General features: G+C 39.4%; 1 protein-coding gene across 3 annotated transcripts in view; it reads right to left on the bottom strand.

The window, feature by feature from the left end:
• DZANK1 (double zinc ribbon and ankyrin repeat domains 1) overlaps positions 1-17,881 on the bottom strand; it is an 87,580-nt gene that overhangs the window by 56,410 nt on the left and 13,289 nt on the right. For all 3 annotated transcript variants that reach the window (XM_037494154.2, XM_037494138.2, XM_054696067.1), the window contains exons 5-8: positions 17,069-17,165; positions 15,992-16,110; positions 13,238-13,323; positions 7,997-8,114 (exon numbers count right to left, since the gene is read on the bottom strand). In XM_037494154.2, coding sequence (XP_037350051.1) covers positions 7,997-8,114; positions 13,238-13,323; positions 15,992-16,110; positions 17,069-17,165 — 420 coding nt within the window. The remainder of the gene's footprint in view (positions 1-7,996; positions 8,115-13,237; positions 13,324-15,991; positions 16,111-17,068; positions 17,166-17,881) is intronic.

Genomic DNA, 17,881 nt, shown 5'->3' with positions numbered 1-17,881 from the left:
TTTTTTTTTGGGTGCCTTGGTGTGGTAATATACTTCTTTTTTTTTTTTTTTAAATATTAAATTTTATTTTTATATTCCCCCATACAATTGCAAACGCCCCATTCTGACCCCAATCCTTCCCCTCCCGCCCCCACCCCCCAAAAAGTGTCTCTGGTTCATAGTTTTTTGTTGATTTTGATTTTCACTTTCTTATATTCATTTTCCTGGTCCCTTATTTAAGTTTTCTAGATTCCTGCTATGAGTGAGACCATCCGGTATTTTTCTTTTTCTTTTTGGCTTATTTCGCTGAGCATGATCCCTTCCAGTGCCATCCATGTTGCTGCAAATTGCATGTGTTTATCTTTTTTGAATGCTGAGTAATATTCCATGGTATATATGTACCACATCTTCTTGATCCAGTCATCCATTTTTGGGCATTTGGGTTGTTTCCAAAGCTTAGCTATTGTAAACAGTGCTGCTATAAACATAGGAGTGCAGGTGCTCTTTGGAATTGATGTTTCTGTGTCCTTTGGGTAAATACCTAGGAGTGGAATTGCTGGATCATATGGAAGCTCTATGTTTAGTAGGTCCAGAAATCTCCACACAGCTCTCCATAGTGGTTGGACCAGTTTGCACTCCCACCAACAGTGCACAAGAGTTCCTTTTTCTCCACATCCTCGCCAACATTTGTTGTTGCTAGTTTTTTTAATATGTGCCATTCTCACTGGTGTGAGATGGTATCTCATGGTAGTTTTGATTTGCATTTCCCTGATTACAAGTGATGTTGAACATTTTTTCATATGTCTGTTGGCCATTTGCATTTCCTCTTCAGAGAAGTTTCTTTTTAGCTCTTCTGCCCATTTTTTGACTGGATTATTTTCTTTGTTGTTGCTGAGTCTCATCAGCTCTTTGCAGATTTTTGTGATCAGTCCTTTATCATTAGTGTTGGGTGCAAAAATGTTCTCCCAGTTGGTGGGGTTTCTCTTTGTTTTTGTTATTGTCTCTTTTGCTGTGCAGAAGCTCTTTAATTTGATGTAGTCCCAGCTGTTTATCTTTCTCTTCACTATCACTGCTTTGGGTGATGTGTCTGTAAAGATGTCTTTGATGTGCAAATCCCGTAGTGTTTCGCCTATATTTCCTTCTATGTATTTTATGGTTTCAGGTCTTATGTCTAGTTCTTTAATCCATTTTGAGTTGATTTTTGTGTATGGTGTGAGGTAGTGGTCAAGCTTCATTCTTTTGCATGTAGCGACCCAGTTTTCCCAGCACCATTTATTGAACAAACTTTCTTTGCTCCAATGCATAGTCTTCGCTCCTTTGTCAAAGATTAGTTGACCATAAATCTGTGGGTTTATTTCTGGATTTTCTATTCGATTCCATTGGTCTGTATGTCTGTTCTTGTTCCAATACCATGCAGTTTTGATGATTATGGCTTTGTAGTATAGTTTGAAGTCTGGGAGTGTGATGCCTCCATTTCCTTCTTTTTTTTCAGTAGAGCTTTGGCTATTCGGGGTTTTTGGTGATTCCATATGAATTTCATCAATAATTGTTCTATTTCTTTGAAGAATGCCATTGAGATTTTGATTGGAATAAGCATTGAATCTGTATATTGCTTTTGGTAGATGGCCATTTTAATAATGTTTATTCTTCCAATCCATGAGCAGGGATGTCTTTCCATTTCTTTGTGTCTTCTTCTATTTCTTTTAACAGTGTTTTATAGTTTTTTTGTATAGGTCCTTTACCTCTTTGTTAGATTTATTCCCAAATATTTGATTTTTTTTGTTTCGATAATAAAAGGGGTGGTTTTTTTGATTTCTTCTTCTTCAGATTTATTGTTTGTGTATAGGAAGGCTACTGACTTTTGCGTGTTGATTTTGTATCCTGCCACTTTACTGAATTGATTGATGAGTTGAATTAGTTTTTCTGTGGAGATTTTGGGGTTCTCTATGTATATTATCATATCATCTGCAAATAGTGATAGTTTGACTTCTTCTTTTCCTATTTGGATTCCTTGGATGTCTTTCTCTTGTCTTATTGCTCTGGCTAGGACTTCCAGTATTATATTGAAAAGCAGTGGTGAGAGTGGACATCCTTGTCTTGTTCCAGATCTTAATGGAATTGCTTTCAGCTTTTCACCATTGAGAATGATACTGGCTGTTGGCTTGTCATAGATGGCCTTTATGATGTTGAGGTATGTTCCTTGTATCCCAAGAATTCAAGGGCTTTTATCATGAATGGGTGTTGCACTTTGTCGAAAGCTTTCTCAGCATCTATTGATATTATCATATGGTTTTTATATTTCTTTTTGTTGATGTGTTGGATAACGATTGATTTTCAGATGTTAAACCATCCTTGTGCCCCTGGAATGAATCCAACTTGGTCGTGGTGAATTATCTTATGGATACATTGTTGGATTCTGATAGCTAAAATTTTATTGAGGATTTTTGCATCAGTGTTCATTAGGGAGATTGGCCTATAGTTTTCCTTTTTTGTGTTGTCCTTATTCGGTTTTGGTATTAGTGTAATATTGGCTTCATAGAACGTGTTTGGTATTGTCCCTTCCTTCTCAATTTTTTGGAAGAGTTTGTGAAGGATAGGCACTAATTCGTCTCTGAATGTTTGGTTAGAATTCATTTGTAAATCCATCAGGTCCTGGGCTTTTGTTTTTGGGGGGTTTTTAATTACCATTTCAATTTCGCTGCTTGTAATTGGTCTGTTTAGGTGTTCTATTTCTTTCTTTATCTAGCGTTGGTGATTGTAGAGTTGTAGGAATTTGTCCATCTCCTCTAGATTGTTGAACTTGTTTCCATATATAACTGTTCATAGTAGTTACTGATTATTCTTTTGATTTCTGCTGTGTCCGTTGTGATTTCTCCTCTTTCATTTATGATTCTGTGTATTTGTGCTTTCTCCCTTTTTTCCTTTGTGAGCCTGGCTAGGGTTTGTCTATTTTATTTATTTTTTCAAAGAACCAGCTCTTGGTTTCATTGATCTTTTGGATTGTTTTTTTAGTTTCAATTTCATTTATTTCTGCTTTGGTTTTTATTATTTCTTTTCTTCTACTGGTTCTGGGGTTTTTTTGTTGTTCTTTTTCTAGATCTTTGAGCTTCGAGATTAGGTTGTTTCTTTGAGTTCTTTCTTGTTTCTTGATGTGAGCTTCTATTGCTATATATTTTCCTCTTATTACTGCTTTTGCTGCATCCCATACATTTAGGATATTGGTGTCCTCCTTGTCATTCAATTCAAAGAATTTTTTAATTTCTTCTTTGATCTCCTCGTTAGTCCAGTGGTCTTCCAGTAGTGTGGCTTTTAATCTCCATGAGGTAGGATAGTTCCTTGCCTTCTTTTTATGATTTATTTCTAGTTTGATGCCTTCGTGGTCAGAAAAGATGGTTGGTATGATTTCAATCTTGGTGTATCTGTTGATGTTTGTCTTGTGCCCCAGTATGTGATCGATCCTGGAGAATGATCCGTGTGCGCTTGAGAAAAATGTGTACTCCGTTTTTTTTGGGTTTAGTGTTCTATAGATGTCTGTTAAGCCCAAATGCTCTAGGTCCTTATTTAGAGCTTTAGTTTCTTTACTTATTTTTTGTCTTGTTGATCTATCCATTGTTGATAGTGGTGTGTTGAAGTCTCCCACTACATATGTGTTTTCTCTGATGTCTGTTTTCAGAGAGGACAACAGTTGTCTGATATATTTTGGTGCTCTTTCGTTTGGTGAGTATATGTTAATGAGTGTTATTTCTTCTTGAAGTATTGTCCCCTTAATCATAATGTAGTGACCATTGGGGTCTCTTTTTATTTTTTTGAGTTTGAAGTCTGTTTTATCTGATATAAGTATAGCTGTTCCTGCTTTCTTTTTTGGCCCATTTGCTTGTAGGATTGTTTTCCATCCTTTGACTTTGAGCCTATTTTTATCTTTTGTAGCTAAATGTGTTTCCTGGAGACAGCAAAAGGTTGGGTTTTGTTTCTTAATCCAGGCTGCAACTCTGTGTCTTTTTATTGAAGAGTTTAGTCCATTTACATTTAGAGTTAATATTGATATGTTAGCATCTGTATTTGCCATTATGTTTGTCTTTCCTTTGATTTTATTTATTTATTCTTTTAATAACTTTTTTTTTTTTTTGGTCTTCTTTCGTTGTTATTCGTCCCTCTGAGGTTCTGGCTTTAGGATTCCTTGTAGTATTTTTTGGAGTGGGGGTTTATTCGTAATGAAATTCCGGAGTTTCTCTTTGTCTGGGAAGGTCCATATTCTTTCTTCATGGAGGAAAGAGAGCTTTGCGGGATAGAGTATTCTTGGTTGGCATCTGTTTTCTTGGAGTCTGTTGACTATGTCCCTCCACTCTCTCCTTGCCCGTAGTGTTTCTTCAGAGAAGTCTGATGTCAGCCTGATTGGTTTTCCTTTGAATGTTATCTGTTTCTTCCCTCTTGTCAGCTTCATTATTTTTTCCTTGTCCTGGATTCTTGGGAGCTTTACTATTATGTGTCTTGCTGTGTTTTTCCTTTCGTCGTGGAAGTTTGGTGTTCTTCTTGCTTCTTGTATATCAATTTTCAGCTCCTTCTTCGCATTTGGGAAGTTCTCTTCAATTATCTCCTGGAATATTTTCTCTGTTCCTACATCTCTCTCCTCTCCTTCTGGAATTCCTATAACTCTTATATTTCCTTTCCTCATGGAGTCAGATAGTTCCCGAAGTCTTTCTTCATTCTTTTTCCTTCGTACTTCTCTTTCCTTTTCTGTTTTGGTTCTTTTTATTTCTGTGTCTTCAAGATTACTTATTCGTTCTTCCATTTCATCTATTCTGCTTTCATTGCTTTTCCCAGAGTTCTTTAGTTCCTCCATTAATTCTTTGATCTCCTGCATTTCTCTTACTTCCCTCTTTAGGGACTCAATTTCCTTCTTCTGATCTATCACTTTTTTAATCATGGCAATTTTAAATTCTCTTTCTGGAAGGCTCAGAAGTTCTTCCAAGTCGCTGTCGTTGCAATCTGGGGAGTGGTTTTCTTTTTGTGGTGTGCTTCTTTCCTGAGGAGTTTTTAGGTTGCGTGTGGTTCTTCTACTCCCTACTGTCTGTTTTCTAATTTGTCGTATGCGTTGGGACACTGTGTTGCTCGGACTGACTGACATCTTGGGTGAACTTCTCCGCTCCCCTCTGGCTCTTCCAGGAGCCATCTCTGTCTTCTGGGGGAGCTTTCTGCTGGTTTTAGGCAGTTTTTACTGAAGAAATGTCCCTGTTCTCAAATGGCGAAGCGGGATGCAGTCCCTGCGCCTCCGGTTTCAGGCACACTCTTCTGCGCACCCGGTCTGCCCCGGACGTGGGTGCCTGCTCCCTCTGTGGGCTCAGACTGCTGGTCGGAAGGGGCCTGGCGTGGAATAACTTCCCGGCTGGCCACTGGGTCCTCCAGAAACCTTCTGCCCTTTTCAAGCAGTCTTAAGAAATGTCCTGTTTTATAGGGTGTTAGTGACTTTTTTTTTCCTGGTCGCTAGGTGGCGCCAGAGATCTCTCCTATTGTCCTTGGGGGGCTGTTTTTCGCCTCCCCCCACCCCGTGGGACAGAGAACAGAGCGGGAATGGTAGGGTACACCTCAACAGCTTTGGGGTGCTGTGTCTGCCTTGTGCCCCACCGTCGTGGAGAACCCACGCCCCGAATTTTCGTGCCCTGGGTCTCAGTTCAAAGCCCTCAGTTCCAGGACGCGGGCTGTAGCCCAGTTCAGTGGCGCGGGAATGGCGCCTTTTGCACAGCTCCCGTGCCTGGGCGCCTGGTTCCTGCTCACTCAGGGAGGGACCTTCACCTCAGTGAGGACCTCCGTGCGTCTCCCCACAAGCCTAGGTCGTCTCCCCGCAAGCCTAGGTCGCAGGCGCGGGGACCTGGGCAGCCGCGATCCAGGTCTGCACTTGCTTTTCAAGCGCGCCGAGCGCGCTGCTTTTCCGCGCCAGCTTACCGGCAGCCTGGGCTGTGTGCGCGTCTCCCGGGGTCTTTGTTCTTCTCTAATGGCGCCCGGAGCCGTTCGCTCACCGCCGCGGCGGATCCTGCAGGGTTCGCCTCAGCTCCCGTTCACGGGGTGTGGTGGCTGCAATAGTTCCTTTCCACTCACGGTCCCGCTTGCTGCGTCGTTTGTTCTTGTGGGCCGTTTTGGTTTGTTGTTTCCTCCTCTCTGCCGGTCGGAGAGTGCCGCCTCTGTGGGCGGGGGAGGGGAGCAGGGTTCTGCGCTTCCCTCCCTTCTAGTCCTCCTTTATGGCCAGTTTCTTCTTCGGGCAGTTCGCTGGCGTCACCCGTTTATCTTCCGTGTCCCAGTTCTCACTGGGACCTGCCGCTTTTCCTCCCTATTCACTTTTTTTAATGGGAGATCTTACTCGCAGCGTCTCCTCGCCGCCATGTTGCTCCGCCCCCTAATGTTTTTACATCATGGACTCTTTAATTCCATTTGTAAAACTTAATCTGGGGGAAAAAAACTGTAAAGTATCAAGTGCAGAAAAGATAGACAATTTGGTGAAGGCTTTGATTTTTACTAAGCTAAGTATGTTGTTTTGGCTTTAGTAATTAATCTATGATTAATAAATGATTAAATTAAATTAATTAAGAATAAATTAATTTATTATTTCTATAAAACTGGTGATAGGATAAAATTAATTCTCCAGACTTAATCAGCCAAAGCTTTTAAATTTAAATATAGTGATCAGTCTCTAGCTTATACAAACAACTTCTCTGAACAGAATGATGTAGCTTATAGATATGTAGACTTGTAATTTTTTCTAGAATTTCTTCTCTTGCTGTACCCACATTATGAATAGAAATCTCACATGAGTAGCAAATAATGTATTTATCCATGCATGTATCACTGAACATTTCAGCCTATTTCTCAGCCTGGACTTCTGCAAGACCACACAAAAGACATGGCATTACAAACAAGTTTTTCCATTCTTTTTTTTTTTTTTTTTCGTTTCTTTTTTGATTAATTATTTTTTTTAATAATAAATTTTATTTTTATATTCCCCATACAATTGCAACCCCCCCATTCTGACCCCAATCCCTCCCTCCCGCCCCCCCCCCCAAAAAGTGTCTCTGGTTCATAGTTTTTTGTTGATTTTGATTTTCACTTTCTTATAGTTATTCATTTTCCTGGTCCCTTATTTAAGTTTTCTAGATTCCTGCTATGCGTGAGACCATCCGATATTTTTCTTTTTCTTTTTGCCTTATTTCACTGAGCATGATCCCTTCCAGTGCCATCCATGTTGCTGCAAATTGCATGTGTTTATCTTTTTTGAATGCTGAGTAATATTCCATGGTGTATATGTACCACATCTTCTTGATCCAGTCATCTATTTTTGGGCATTTGGGCTGTTTCCAAAGCTTAGCTATTGTAAACAGTGCTGCTATAAACATAGGTGTGCAGGTGCTCTTTGGAATTGATGTTTCTGTGTCCTTTGGGTAAATAGCTAGGAGTGGAATTGCTGGATCATATGGAAGCTCTATGTTTAGTAGGTCCAGAAATCTCCACACAGCTCTCCATAGTGGTTGGACCAGTTTGCACTCCCACCAACAGTGCAGAAGAGTTCCTTTTTCTCCACACCCTCGCCAACATTTGTTGTTGCTAGTTTTTTTAATATGTGCCATTCTCACTGGTGTAAGATGGTATCTCATGGTAGTTTTGATTTGCATTTTCCTGATTACAAGTGATGTTGAACATTTTTTCATATGCCTGTTGGCCATTCGCATTTCCTCTTCAGAGAAGTTTCTTTTTAGCTCTTCTGCCCATTTTTTGACTGGGTTATTTTCTTTGTTGTTGTTGAGTCTCATCAGCTCTTTGCAGATTTTTGTGATCAGTCCTTTATCATTAGTGTTGGGTGCAAAAATGTTCTCCCAGTCAGGGAAATCTGGATAATAGGGGATTAACCTACCAGGAATTCTTTCAACAAGCACTTTTGTTTGTGGTTCGTGTGTGCCAGCTACTATGCTACTGCTACAAATAAAGATCAGATAAGCCAATGAAAGAAATTTTAAAGGATTTTGCTGCTCACCTGAGCTCCCTCTGGGGGTGGGAGACGATGGCCAAATATGAGCGGGACAGGAGAGCCACATTCTTGACAGAAGCGAGCAAAAGGATCAGATGGGCGGGGGGTAAGACAGTGGGCACACCTACAACAAAAGAGGTTCCTGATTGGCCACTTTTCTAAAGGTTCATAGGAAGAAGTCAGGTGAAAATATTTTTTAAAGACATTTTAAAATACAAAATAAAAAGCAGGTCACTTTCAGGGCTGTGAACCACATTTAAGACAGATAATGTTTCTCTAGTGATTTTATCCAGGTATAAGTGGCCTCATACCTGGAACCTACAAGTGCTTTCACCTGTAGGCTGGCCTACTTTATTTCCTGATAGTGGCAGGAATTTTATCAGCAGCCTTGATCCCACTTCTGAATGGGGCTCTCATTTGTAATATTACATTGTCTGAGAGTGAGCTCTGGTAACTCCAGTAATATCTAGGTTGCACTTCTCTGACTTCCCTCCTAACCACCATGCCCCAACTGAGTGACAAGTCATCTTGCCTGGTACTAGAGGGACACTGCCATTCAAGTCCTGCCCTTTTCTTCACTCACCTGGTTAGTCCCAAGGCTCTGAGCCTCAATAACACCTCTCCCCATTTCTTGGGCAGCTGGATCCCATTAGTGACCCTTACCTACCTCCCTAGATTCTGGATATGAGCCAAAGTGAATGGAGTCCTGGAACTGGGTTTCCCTAGGAATACCGTGGCTACCGCCATGCCTCTCTACACAGCTTGGGCCCCTGATCCTAGGACCTATCCCTCCGAATTACCCTTCAGCATCTATGATGTTTGGGTCTTCTGAACTGGATTGCTTGGTTACCTGCACCAGTCACTACCATAGCCTCTCAATAATGAAGATGACCACTTACCTTACACTATACACAAAACTTAACTCAAAATGGGTCAAAGACCTAAATAAGGGAAAAACTTCATGACGCTGGATTTGGCAATGACCTCTTAGATCTGATACAAAAAGCACATACAATAAAAGGAAAAATAGATAAACCTAACTTGATCAAAATTTAAAACTTTCATGTATCAAAGGATACTATAAATGGGAGAGAATATTTGCAAGCCATATATCTAATAAGGGATTAATAGCCAGAAAGTATATAGAACTCCTATAACTTAACAAAAAACTAACAATGCAAAAATGGGCTAAGAGCTTGAATAGGTATTTCTCCAAAAAAGATATCTAAATTGCTAAGAAGTATATGAAAAGATGCTCAACATCACTGCACTAAGGAAATGCAAATCAAACCCCGTGAGGTACTACTTCATACCTATAGGATGGCTATTATCAGCAAAATGGATAATAACAAGTATTAATGAGGTTGTAAAGAAACTGAAACTTTAGAAATTGCATTTATAAAGGGAAAGTACAATGATGCAGCTGCTGTGGGAAGTAGTTTTCAGAATTACCATATAATTCAGAAATCTGAGTCCTATGTAAATATCCAAAAATTGAAAGCAGGGATTCAAACCGATACTTGTAATCCAATGTTCACAACAGCATTATTCACAACAGACAAATGTCCATCAACAGATGAATGAATAAACAAAATGTGGTCTAAACACACAATGGAATATTTTCATCTTTATTATGGAATGAAATTCTGATACATGCTATAACATGATCAACCTTGAAAACATTATGTTAAATGAAATAAGGCAGACACAAGAAGACAAAATTGTCTGATTCCATTTATGTGAGGCAGCTAGAATAGACAAATTCATAGAAATAGAAAGTTTAATAGAGGTTGCTAAGGCCTGGAAGAATTCCGTAATGGGGAATTTTGTCGTAATGGGAGCTGACTTCTGTTTAGAATGATGGAAAGTTCTGGAAATGAAGAGTGGTGCTAGCTGCACAACGCTGTGAATGTACTTATGCCACTGATGTAGACACTCAGTGTCAAAATAGTAAATTTTATTTATGTATATTTCACCACAATGAAAGTATAAATAACCTTAAAATTGATTATATCAAATAAAAGTAATAATGCATTGTGGGGCTCATATTTCTAGAAGTAAAATGAGTGACCACAATAGCTAAAAGCTATTGTTACTCAGTTGCTACAAGTATACTGTCATAAGGTTCTTACCATATACATGAAGTGGTATCATACTACTGAAAGACAAACAATGGGGCCTCCCTGGTGGTGCAAGGCGTTAAGACGCAACCAATGAAGCTGTCCGCAGCCTCTGCAGCACAAGTTTGATCCCCGGGCGGCCAGGGAGCTACCCACCTGGCACAGCAGACCTCTCCTGTCTCACCCGCTGCTTCCCCTCAGCAGTGTACTTCAGTCAATTTGCCTGTTCTGTTCCCCACTCAGTCTCTGGTGAATCCTCTCACCCCCCAAACCTCTGGCCTGTACCCCAGCTCTTGTATGCATAAATAAATAAATCTTAAAAAAAAAAAGACAATGAAAAATTTAAAATGTATACTATAAACCCCACAGCCACCACTAAAACAAGGTCATAACTAATAAGCAACAAAGGATGTAAAAAAAAAAAAAAATGGAATCATAAAACATACCAAATAAATCCAAAAGAAGGCAGAAAAAAAAGAAAAAGGTAGCAAAAAATAGATAAGACAAACAGAAAACAGTTAATTTAACAGTTAATTTAAATTCAAACATATCAATAATCAGAATAAATCTAGATACACTCAACACCCCAGTTAACATGCAGAAATTGTCATATTTTTAAAAGCAAGACCTAACTGTATGCTGCTTAAAAAAAAAAAAAAAAACTTTAAGTAGAGAAATAAAAATAGGTTAAAAGTAAAAAAATGAAAAAAAATCCATAAACACTAATCAAATGAAAGTAGGAATGGTTACATTAGTATCACCCAAAATAGATTTCTAAAAAAAGAATTTTAGAAGGATAGATAATGATAAAGGGATCAATTAAGCAAAAGGACTTAAAAATCCAAAAGATTGGGCCTCCCAGGTGGCGCAGCGGTTGAGCGCTGGGTTGCGAAGCTGCCCACGGCCTCTGAGGCGCCGGTTCGATCCCCGGCTGCTCCCCGGCCACCGAAGGAGGGTACCACATGGCGCGCAGACCTCTCCTGCCGCCCGCTGCTCCCCTCAGCAGTGTACTTCGGTCCTTCTGCCTGCTCTGCTCCCCGCTCTGGCTCTGGTGAATTCTCTCGCCCTCCCGGCTTCTGACTGTACCCAGTGCATGTATAAACCAAACAAACAAACAAATAGATAAATAAGACATGCCTCTAGAAAATTAAAAAAAAAAAAAATCCAAAAGATTTATGTACTTAACAATAAATAAAAGTACATGAAGCAAAAATCCTGATAGGACTGTAAGAATAGACAAATTAATAATTATAGTCATAGATTGCAACATAACTTTTTCAACAAGTTATTAAACAATGGACGATCAGCAAAGACAAGACAATAATATAAACCAACTTAAACTAATTAACATTTATAGAACACTTATCCTAGCAAAATACACATCGTTTGAAATGCACATGGATCATTAATCAAATCATACAATATCCATTCTCTGACCAAAAAGGATCTAAATTTGAAATAAAAACCAGAAGATATAAGGAAAATCTTCAAATTCTGGAAACTTAACACACTTCAAAAATCCATGGATCAAAAAAGAAACAGCAAGGTGAGTTAGAAACATTTTAAACAGAATTAAATAAAAACACAAATAATGACATTTTGAGACTAGAGCTAAAGAACCACTCAGGAGGGGCCACCGTGGTGGTGCAGGGGTGAAAGTCTCAGCACTATCAAGCTACAGAGACATGAGTTCTATCCCCAGCCTGGGAGCTAACACACATGGCACAGCAGACCTCTCCTGTCTCTCCCACTGCTCCCCTCAGCAGTGTATTTCAGTCAGTCTGCCTGTTCTGCTCCCCACTCTGTTTCTGGTGAATCCTCTCACCCCCTTCCCCCCCAGCACCTCTGGCCTACACCCTAGTTCTTATATGCATAAATAAATTTTAAAAATCTTTTAAAAATGTCCTCAGGAGGCAGTGCCTATATATATTAAAGTTCTGAATGACTATATTAGAAAAGAAGGAAAGCTTCAAATGGGTGACTTCATTTTCTATATTGAAGAAATCAGAATATACAAACAAAAATGAAAGTGTTGATGAGGATGTAGAGAAACTGGAATTCTCAATGCTGGTGAAAATGTAAAATGGAGGGGCCTCCCTCCATTGGTGGCGCAAGGAGTTAAGCGTCAGCACTATAAAGCTATTTGCAGCCCCTGCAGCATGAGTTCAATTCCCAGCCAGGGCCATGATCCACATGGCGCAGCAGACCTCTCCTGACTCACCCACTGCTCCCCTCAGCAGTGTATTTCAGTCAATTTGCCTGTTCTGTTGCCAACTCTGTCTCTGGTGAATCCTCTCACCACCCCCGCCCCCCCGCACCTCTGGCTTGTACCCCAGCTCCTATATGCATAAATAAATAAATTTAAAAAAAAAGAAAATGTAAAATGGAATAACCTCTTTGGAAAACAGTTCGGCAGTCTCTTAAACAGTTAAACAAACACCTATCATTTGACGCAGTCTTTCCTCTCCTAGGCATTTACCTAAGAGAATGGAAAAGTACATATATTTGCCTTTGACAACTTCTGTACAAATATTTCACAGTAGCTTTATCTCTAACAGCTAACAAGTAGAAATAACCCAGCTGTCTATCCACGGGTAACTGAATAAACAAATTGTGATGTGTCCATACAATGGAATATTACTTTCAAACAAAAATAATGGAATATTACTCAGGAATAAAAAGAAATAAATATTTGATACCTACAACAAATGGGTGATCTCTAAATAATCAGGCAGCATGAAAGAAGCCTGGCAAACAAGAGCACATACTGAATGATTCCATTTGTATGTGGAACAAATGCAAACTAAGCTTTAGTGACAAGAAGCAGATCAATAGTTGCCTGTGGATGTAAAAGTGCACAAGGGTACAGTGTAGGAAACCTCTGAAAGTGTTGGATTTCCTCATTCCCTTGATTATGGTGTTAGTTTCATGTTATATACATAATGTCAAATGTACTTTTTAAATATATATATTTTTATGTTAATCATTCCTTTAAAATTTGTAAAAATTTAATTATAAAAACAATTAGGGGTGGACAAACATCATTGTTGAGTCCCATCCTTAAATTCTTTTTACCACATCTGTCTTAGTGGGATTTATGGAATAGTAAAGAGAATGTGATACTTACTTGAGAAAGTCTGTCTCCCTTTGAATTCTCATAATCTCTGTGTTTGTCAAACTCTTCTGGTCAGTTATGTGTGCGAAACTAGAGAACTAAAATTAAGAATACAGATAAAATCATGGCAAAAGCTATGTAAAATTCCATTAAAAACTTACTTCAGTGTTTTGTCTTACCACATCCAGAAGTCCTTTTAAAAACCATGATAGACAAAGTCATAATTATGACCCTAATACCCAAAATTTTACAAATTGAAGTACTATTCATAACCAGACATGTATATTTCACTAAAAAAATGTTTACAAGTAAAGATATCTGAGTTTAGGGGCCTCCCCGGTGGCGCAGCGGTTGAGCGCTGGGTTGCAAGGCTACCGGCAGCCTCTGCGGCGCCGGTTCCATCCCCGGCTGCTCCCCGGCCACCGGAGGAGGGTCCCGCATGGCGCGCAGACCTCTCCTGCCGCCCGCTGCTCCCCTCAGCAGTGTACTTCGGTCCTTCTGCCTGCTCTGCTCCCCGCTCTTGCTCTGGTGAATTCTCTCACCCTCCCGTGCTTCTGACTGCCCAGTGCATGTATAAACAGGCAAACAAACAAATAAATAAATAAATGAAACATGCCTCCATTAAAAAAAAAAAAAAAGTTTAAAGATATCTGAGTTTACCATAAGGCAGACCAGATTTTAGAATTTAAAAACCTAAGTTAGCATTCATTTTTCTGTAAGGTTATATCCCTGGGGAACTCAAAAGAACTCACCTATAAAAACTTTTGCAGCAACTACTAACTCTTATACAGAAACACTAAACTCGATTTATATATTTTTATTTGAGCATTCACTTTGTACCAGGCACTGTGTTTGATGCAAGGAGAGGAAAAAAATAAATATTATATGGTTCTTGCCCTTAAGGAGCTGAAGAAGGGTACATACAAAATATAGAAATGCACTGGTAACACATTTGTGTGTTAAGTCTCATAGGAAACTAGAGGAGGATATCATCACTTTCACTTACTCCGGTGAGAGGGGCTTCCCAAGCAGTAACACCTAAATTGGAACTGGGAGAGTAAAGTTTAGCAAATGGTCATAAGTGGTCAAAAGTGTGCCATTTGCAAAGGCACAGTGGCAGAGTAGCGTCTGGCCTATCCTGAGACTCAGTGGGCTTGATGTGGTCTAGAGGTCCACATGAAAGGCGTGAGACAGAAAAAAGGAAGGAATGTGATGTAGAGAAACTAACACGGAGGGTATAACAGTAAAATGTTCTTGGGGTTTTGTTGTCATTATCTCCTTGACATTTTGCAATGACCTTATGAGGTGGGTAATATTATCCCCATTTTATTTTACTTTTATAGTAAGCTTTTGAAGATAATTTCAAACTTACCAGGAAAGTTGCCGTATAACTTTTGTATACTCAGCTTGAATGATTGTATATGTTAACATTTTGCCCCTAGCTCTTTCATTCTCTCTCCCTCTGCATCGTGCGAGACTAAGCTGAAGTCATTATGTACTTTTACCCCCTAAATACTCTCTGAAAACTAGTCAGATCTCCCAAACTTGTCTCTGTGTTCCCAGTTTGGGGGGATTCTGAATCTCCAAATCATTACATATTGTTTTACTCTACTTTTTCCTCAGCAACAACAACTCTCAAATAACTAAGTGAGTAAGGTAACCTAAATTTTGTGTGCAAAGAGAAATAGTTCTTTCTGGACGCACTATAGATAATCATGGTTCTGTGAGCCTGTTTTTCTAAAAATACCTAAGACTGTTTTGTTATATTTATTCTTTAAAGGATACTTTTTCTCAAAAATAGTCTTCTAATATGGGCTACGCTGGCAAGCATTGCTCACAGGAGTTGACTGAGCTCATTACTTTATTGGTAACCAGATTATCATTTTTTTCTTTATTAATTAATTTTTTTTCTTACATTGTTCTAGTCCCCATAGTTCTCCCGCCATCGTATCCCTCACCAACCATCACCATGTCTCCTTGTATTCAACCCTCCTCTGGTTTTCCCCCCTCCCATCGAGCTGAGGCATACAGGTTATTACTCTTTTTGACGGGGTTTTCAAGTAGGAATTATTAGGTCTGTGTTCCTCTGGCATGGGCTTTGTGATCTTCCAGAAAATACAGTGAGTTCATATCAATTTCTTTGTAACCTCTCACTTTTGCTGTACTTGTTACAGCTGCCAAGATTTTTCCAGGGCTGACTTAAATTTATCTTGAATATTCAATTCAAATGTCATCTCTTCAAGGAAGCCTTCTGTTATCCCCTGAACTAGAACCACTCTTGTTTGTTCTCCATGTTCATTCTCTATTCTAGGGGTTCTCAGATTTGAATATGCATCAGAAGGGCTAATTAAAGCAGATTACTGGGCCCACCCCCATGGTCTCTGATTCAGTAAGTCTGGAATGGGGCCTGAGGATTTGCATTTCTAATGAGTTACCATATGATCCTGATGCCCCAGTATCTGGAGACCACACTCTATCCCATCATCTCCCAGCCTTATCTTTTTCATGGCATATCACTATTTAAATTTTTTTTTTTTTTTTTTTTTTTTTTTTGGTATCTACATGTTTATTATCTACCTGCCCTCACCTGTGATAAAATGTATGCCTCGGGAGTACAGGGACCTTTCTTGTCTAATACACTATTTCCAGCCCTGGAACAGTGGCTGCAAATGGTGAAAGGCTACGAGACATTGTCTTAAAGTACTTCATGGGAAGAGTAAAAATTAGCAGGTATTTAGTACCCTAAAGGCTCTCCTTAGAAGTTACCTGGGACTGATGGGCGTGTGGTATAGAATCTTCGTCTTCATGGTAAGTCTCCAGGGGACTGTCTGAGAAGCGAAGATCTTTCCAAATCTTAGGGTCAGTTCTTTCACCTACCTCGAGGTCTACAAGTATATCAAAAAACAGCATTCTGTGAACATCTGTAATTATATATGTAATCATGCAAATGTATCTTCATAGTTGGAAACCTTTTAATAAGTGGCTACTGTCATCACATTCTTTCCCTAGAAACAGCAACTATATAAGAAACCCTCCCCCTTCAATGAAATAGCACTGAGAAAGGAAAAGATAGCCCAGACTAAGAACATTTAAATCTGCCTTGCTCCATTCCACAACCTTCCACATCAAGCTGAGAATATAGGTAAATTCAATTGCAAGATTTGCACAAAAATGTTTGTCCCAAAGACACATGGCAGTTGTAAAACATCATACCAGCCTCCCTCTGAGTGACTATCACTTCTCATTTGCTGAGAAACCTTGTTTTCTAAGATCAGAGACTATCAAAAACTTCGCTGTTTGACGTTATAACAGTATGAACGAAATGTCTGACTTTTGCTTGGAGGATCTAAGACACTTTGACATAGAGAAGCGGCCTCAATTTCCAATCTGGTGCAGAGCTTCAGAGAAAGGTCTCTGAACACAGATCTCTTCCACAACATTCCACATTTCATAGTCCATACCTAAGAGTGACCAGTTCACACACAGCCCTGCCTTGTACCTATCAAAGTTCTGCTTTCACTTAAATTTCACCTAGACTCTTTTCACCCTTCCCCCAAAACTTTATAACTGCATCTTTTCCTTGGTTTGGTGAGAAGACCCATGGTTCCTGTGGTGTGTCATCTCCCTTATTGAAATGAGTTTGTAAATCTGACTTTGTTGGACTATTTGACGACCCCTCATGGCCTTAAGCTGTTAGTAAGGACAGCACTGAAACTCAAATTGCAGCCTATTCTCCTGTCCCAGTCTTTCTTATTCCAACTCTTCTGCAGACATGAAAACAAGCAGTGAAACTGTTTAGTGATTTAGAATATTAAACTTTATCTTTGATCTGTCACATCATACCTGGAAACTTTCTAAGATTAACACTCCAATCCAGCTTATTTTCAGCATTCTTATATTTCTTCCTTAGTTTTGATCCAATAAATCCATTTTTCAGTTCCTAGAAATGAAGAGATTGGTGATGGCCATTTAGAATGTAAAAATTTAAAGTTACATGGTAGGGGCATTGTCATAGCATGCATTTCTTACTGGAAAGCATTCACAGTAATTTTTACTGTGAAGGAAAATCAACAAGTTTGGAACAAAGGTAAAGAACTCACATAGGCAGAAGGCTCCCTGCATTCAGATTCTGTTGACACAGAAATTCTGTTAACAGAAATCACTATGTGGAGCCCATACCCCTTCCTGTCCTCGGCAACTCTCAGCCATTCACCAAAACAGGCATTACCTTATAATAAAATTTATCTCTTAAATTCTTGCCTTTCTCACACTCAAATTATACCTACCAGAGGAAATGAATTTAAAGTATGCATCTTACCATGTCTAGAAATGAACTCCTCCCCCCCAAAAAAAAACAGATGTCCACAAAAACAAATTTGTTGTTTCTGCCACGTTGTCTCAAATATCATTTCTCCTTTTTTGAGAAACTGTACCTTCCCCAACACTTTAACCCAGTCCCTACTTGGGGGAGGGGGGTTGAAGAAGCAGCTGGCTGAGACCCTTTTCTCACCAGTCTCTTCTTCCCAGTTAAACCTCATTTTTTGACTTCCAAGAATAAATCTTTTTTCCTTTACATAGTGGTGATTATTATTTATAAGCCCTCACTACAGAGTGACCTCTCTCTCACCTTACTCTGGAAGTATACAGCTTTGTGTC

Source organism: Talpa occidentalis, unplaced genomic scaffold (genome assembly GCF_014898055.3).
Source record: "Talpa occidentalis isolate TD23 unplaced genomic scaffold, MPIMG_talOcc4v2.1 talOcc4.10, whole genome shotgun sequence".
NCBI classification, from domain to species: domain Eukaryota; kingdom Metazoa; phylum Chordata; class Mammalia; order Eulipotyphla; family Talpidae; genus Talpa; species Talpa occidentalis.
Note: the sequence above shows the minus strand (reverse complement) of the source record. Positions and strands in the feature narration are given on the sequence as shown.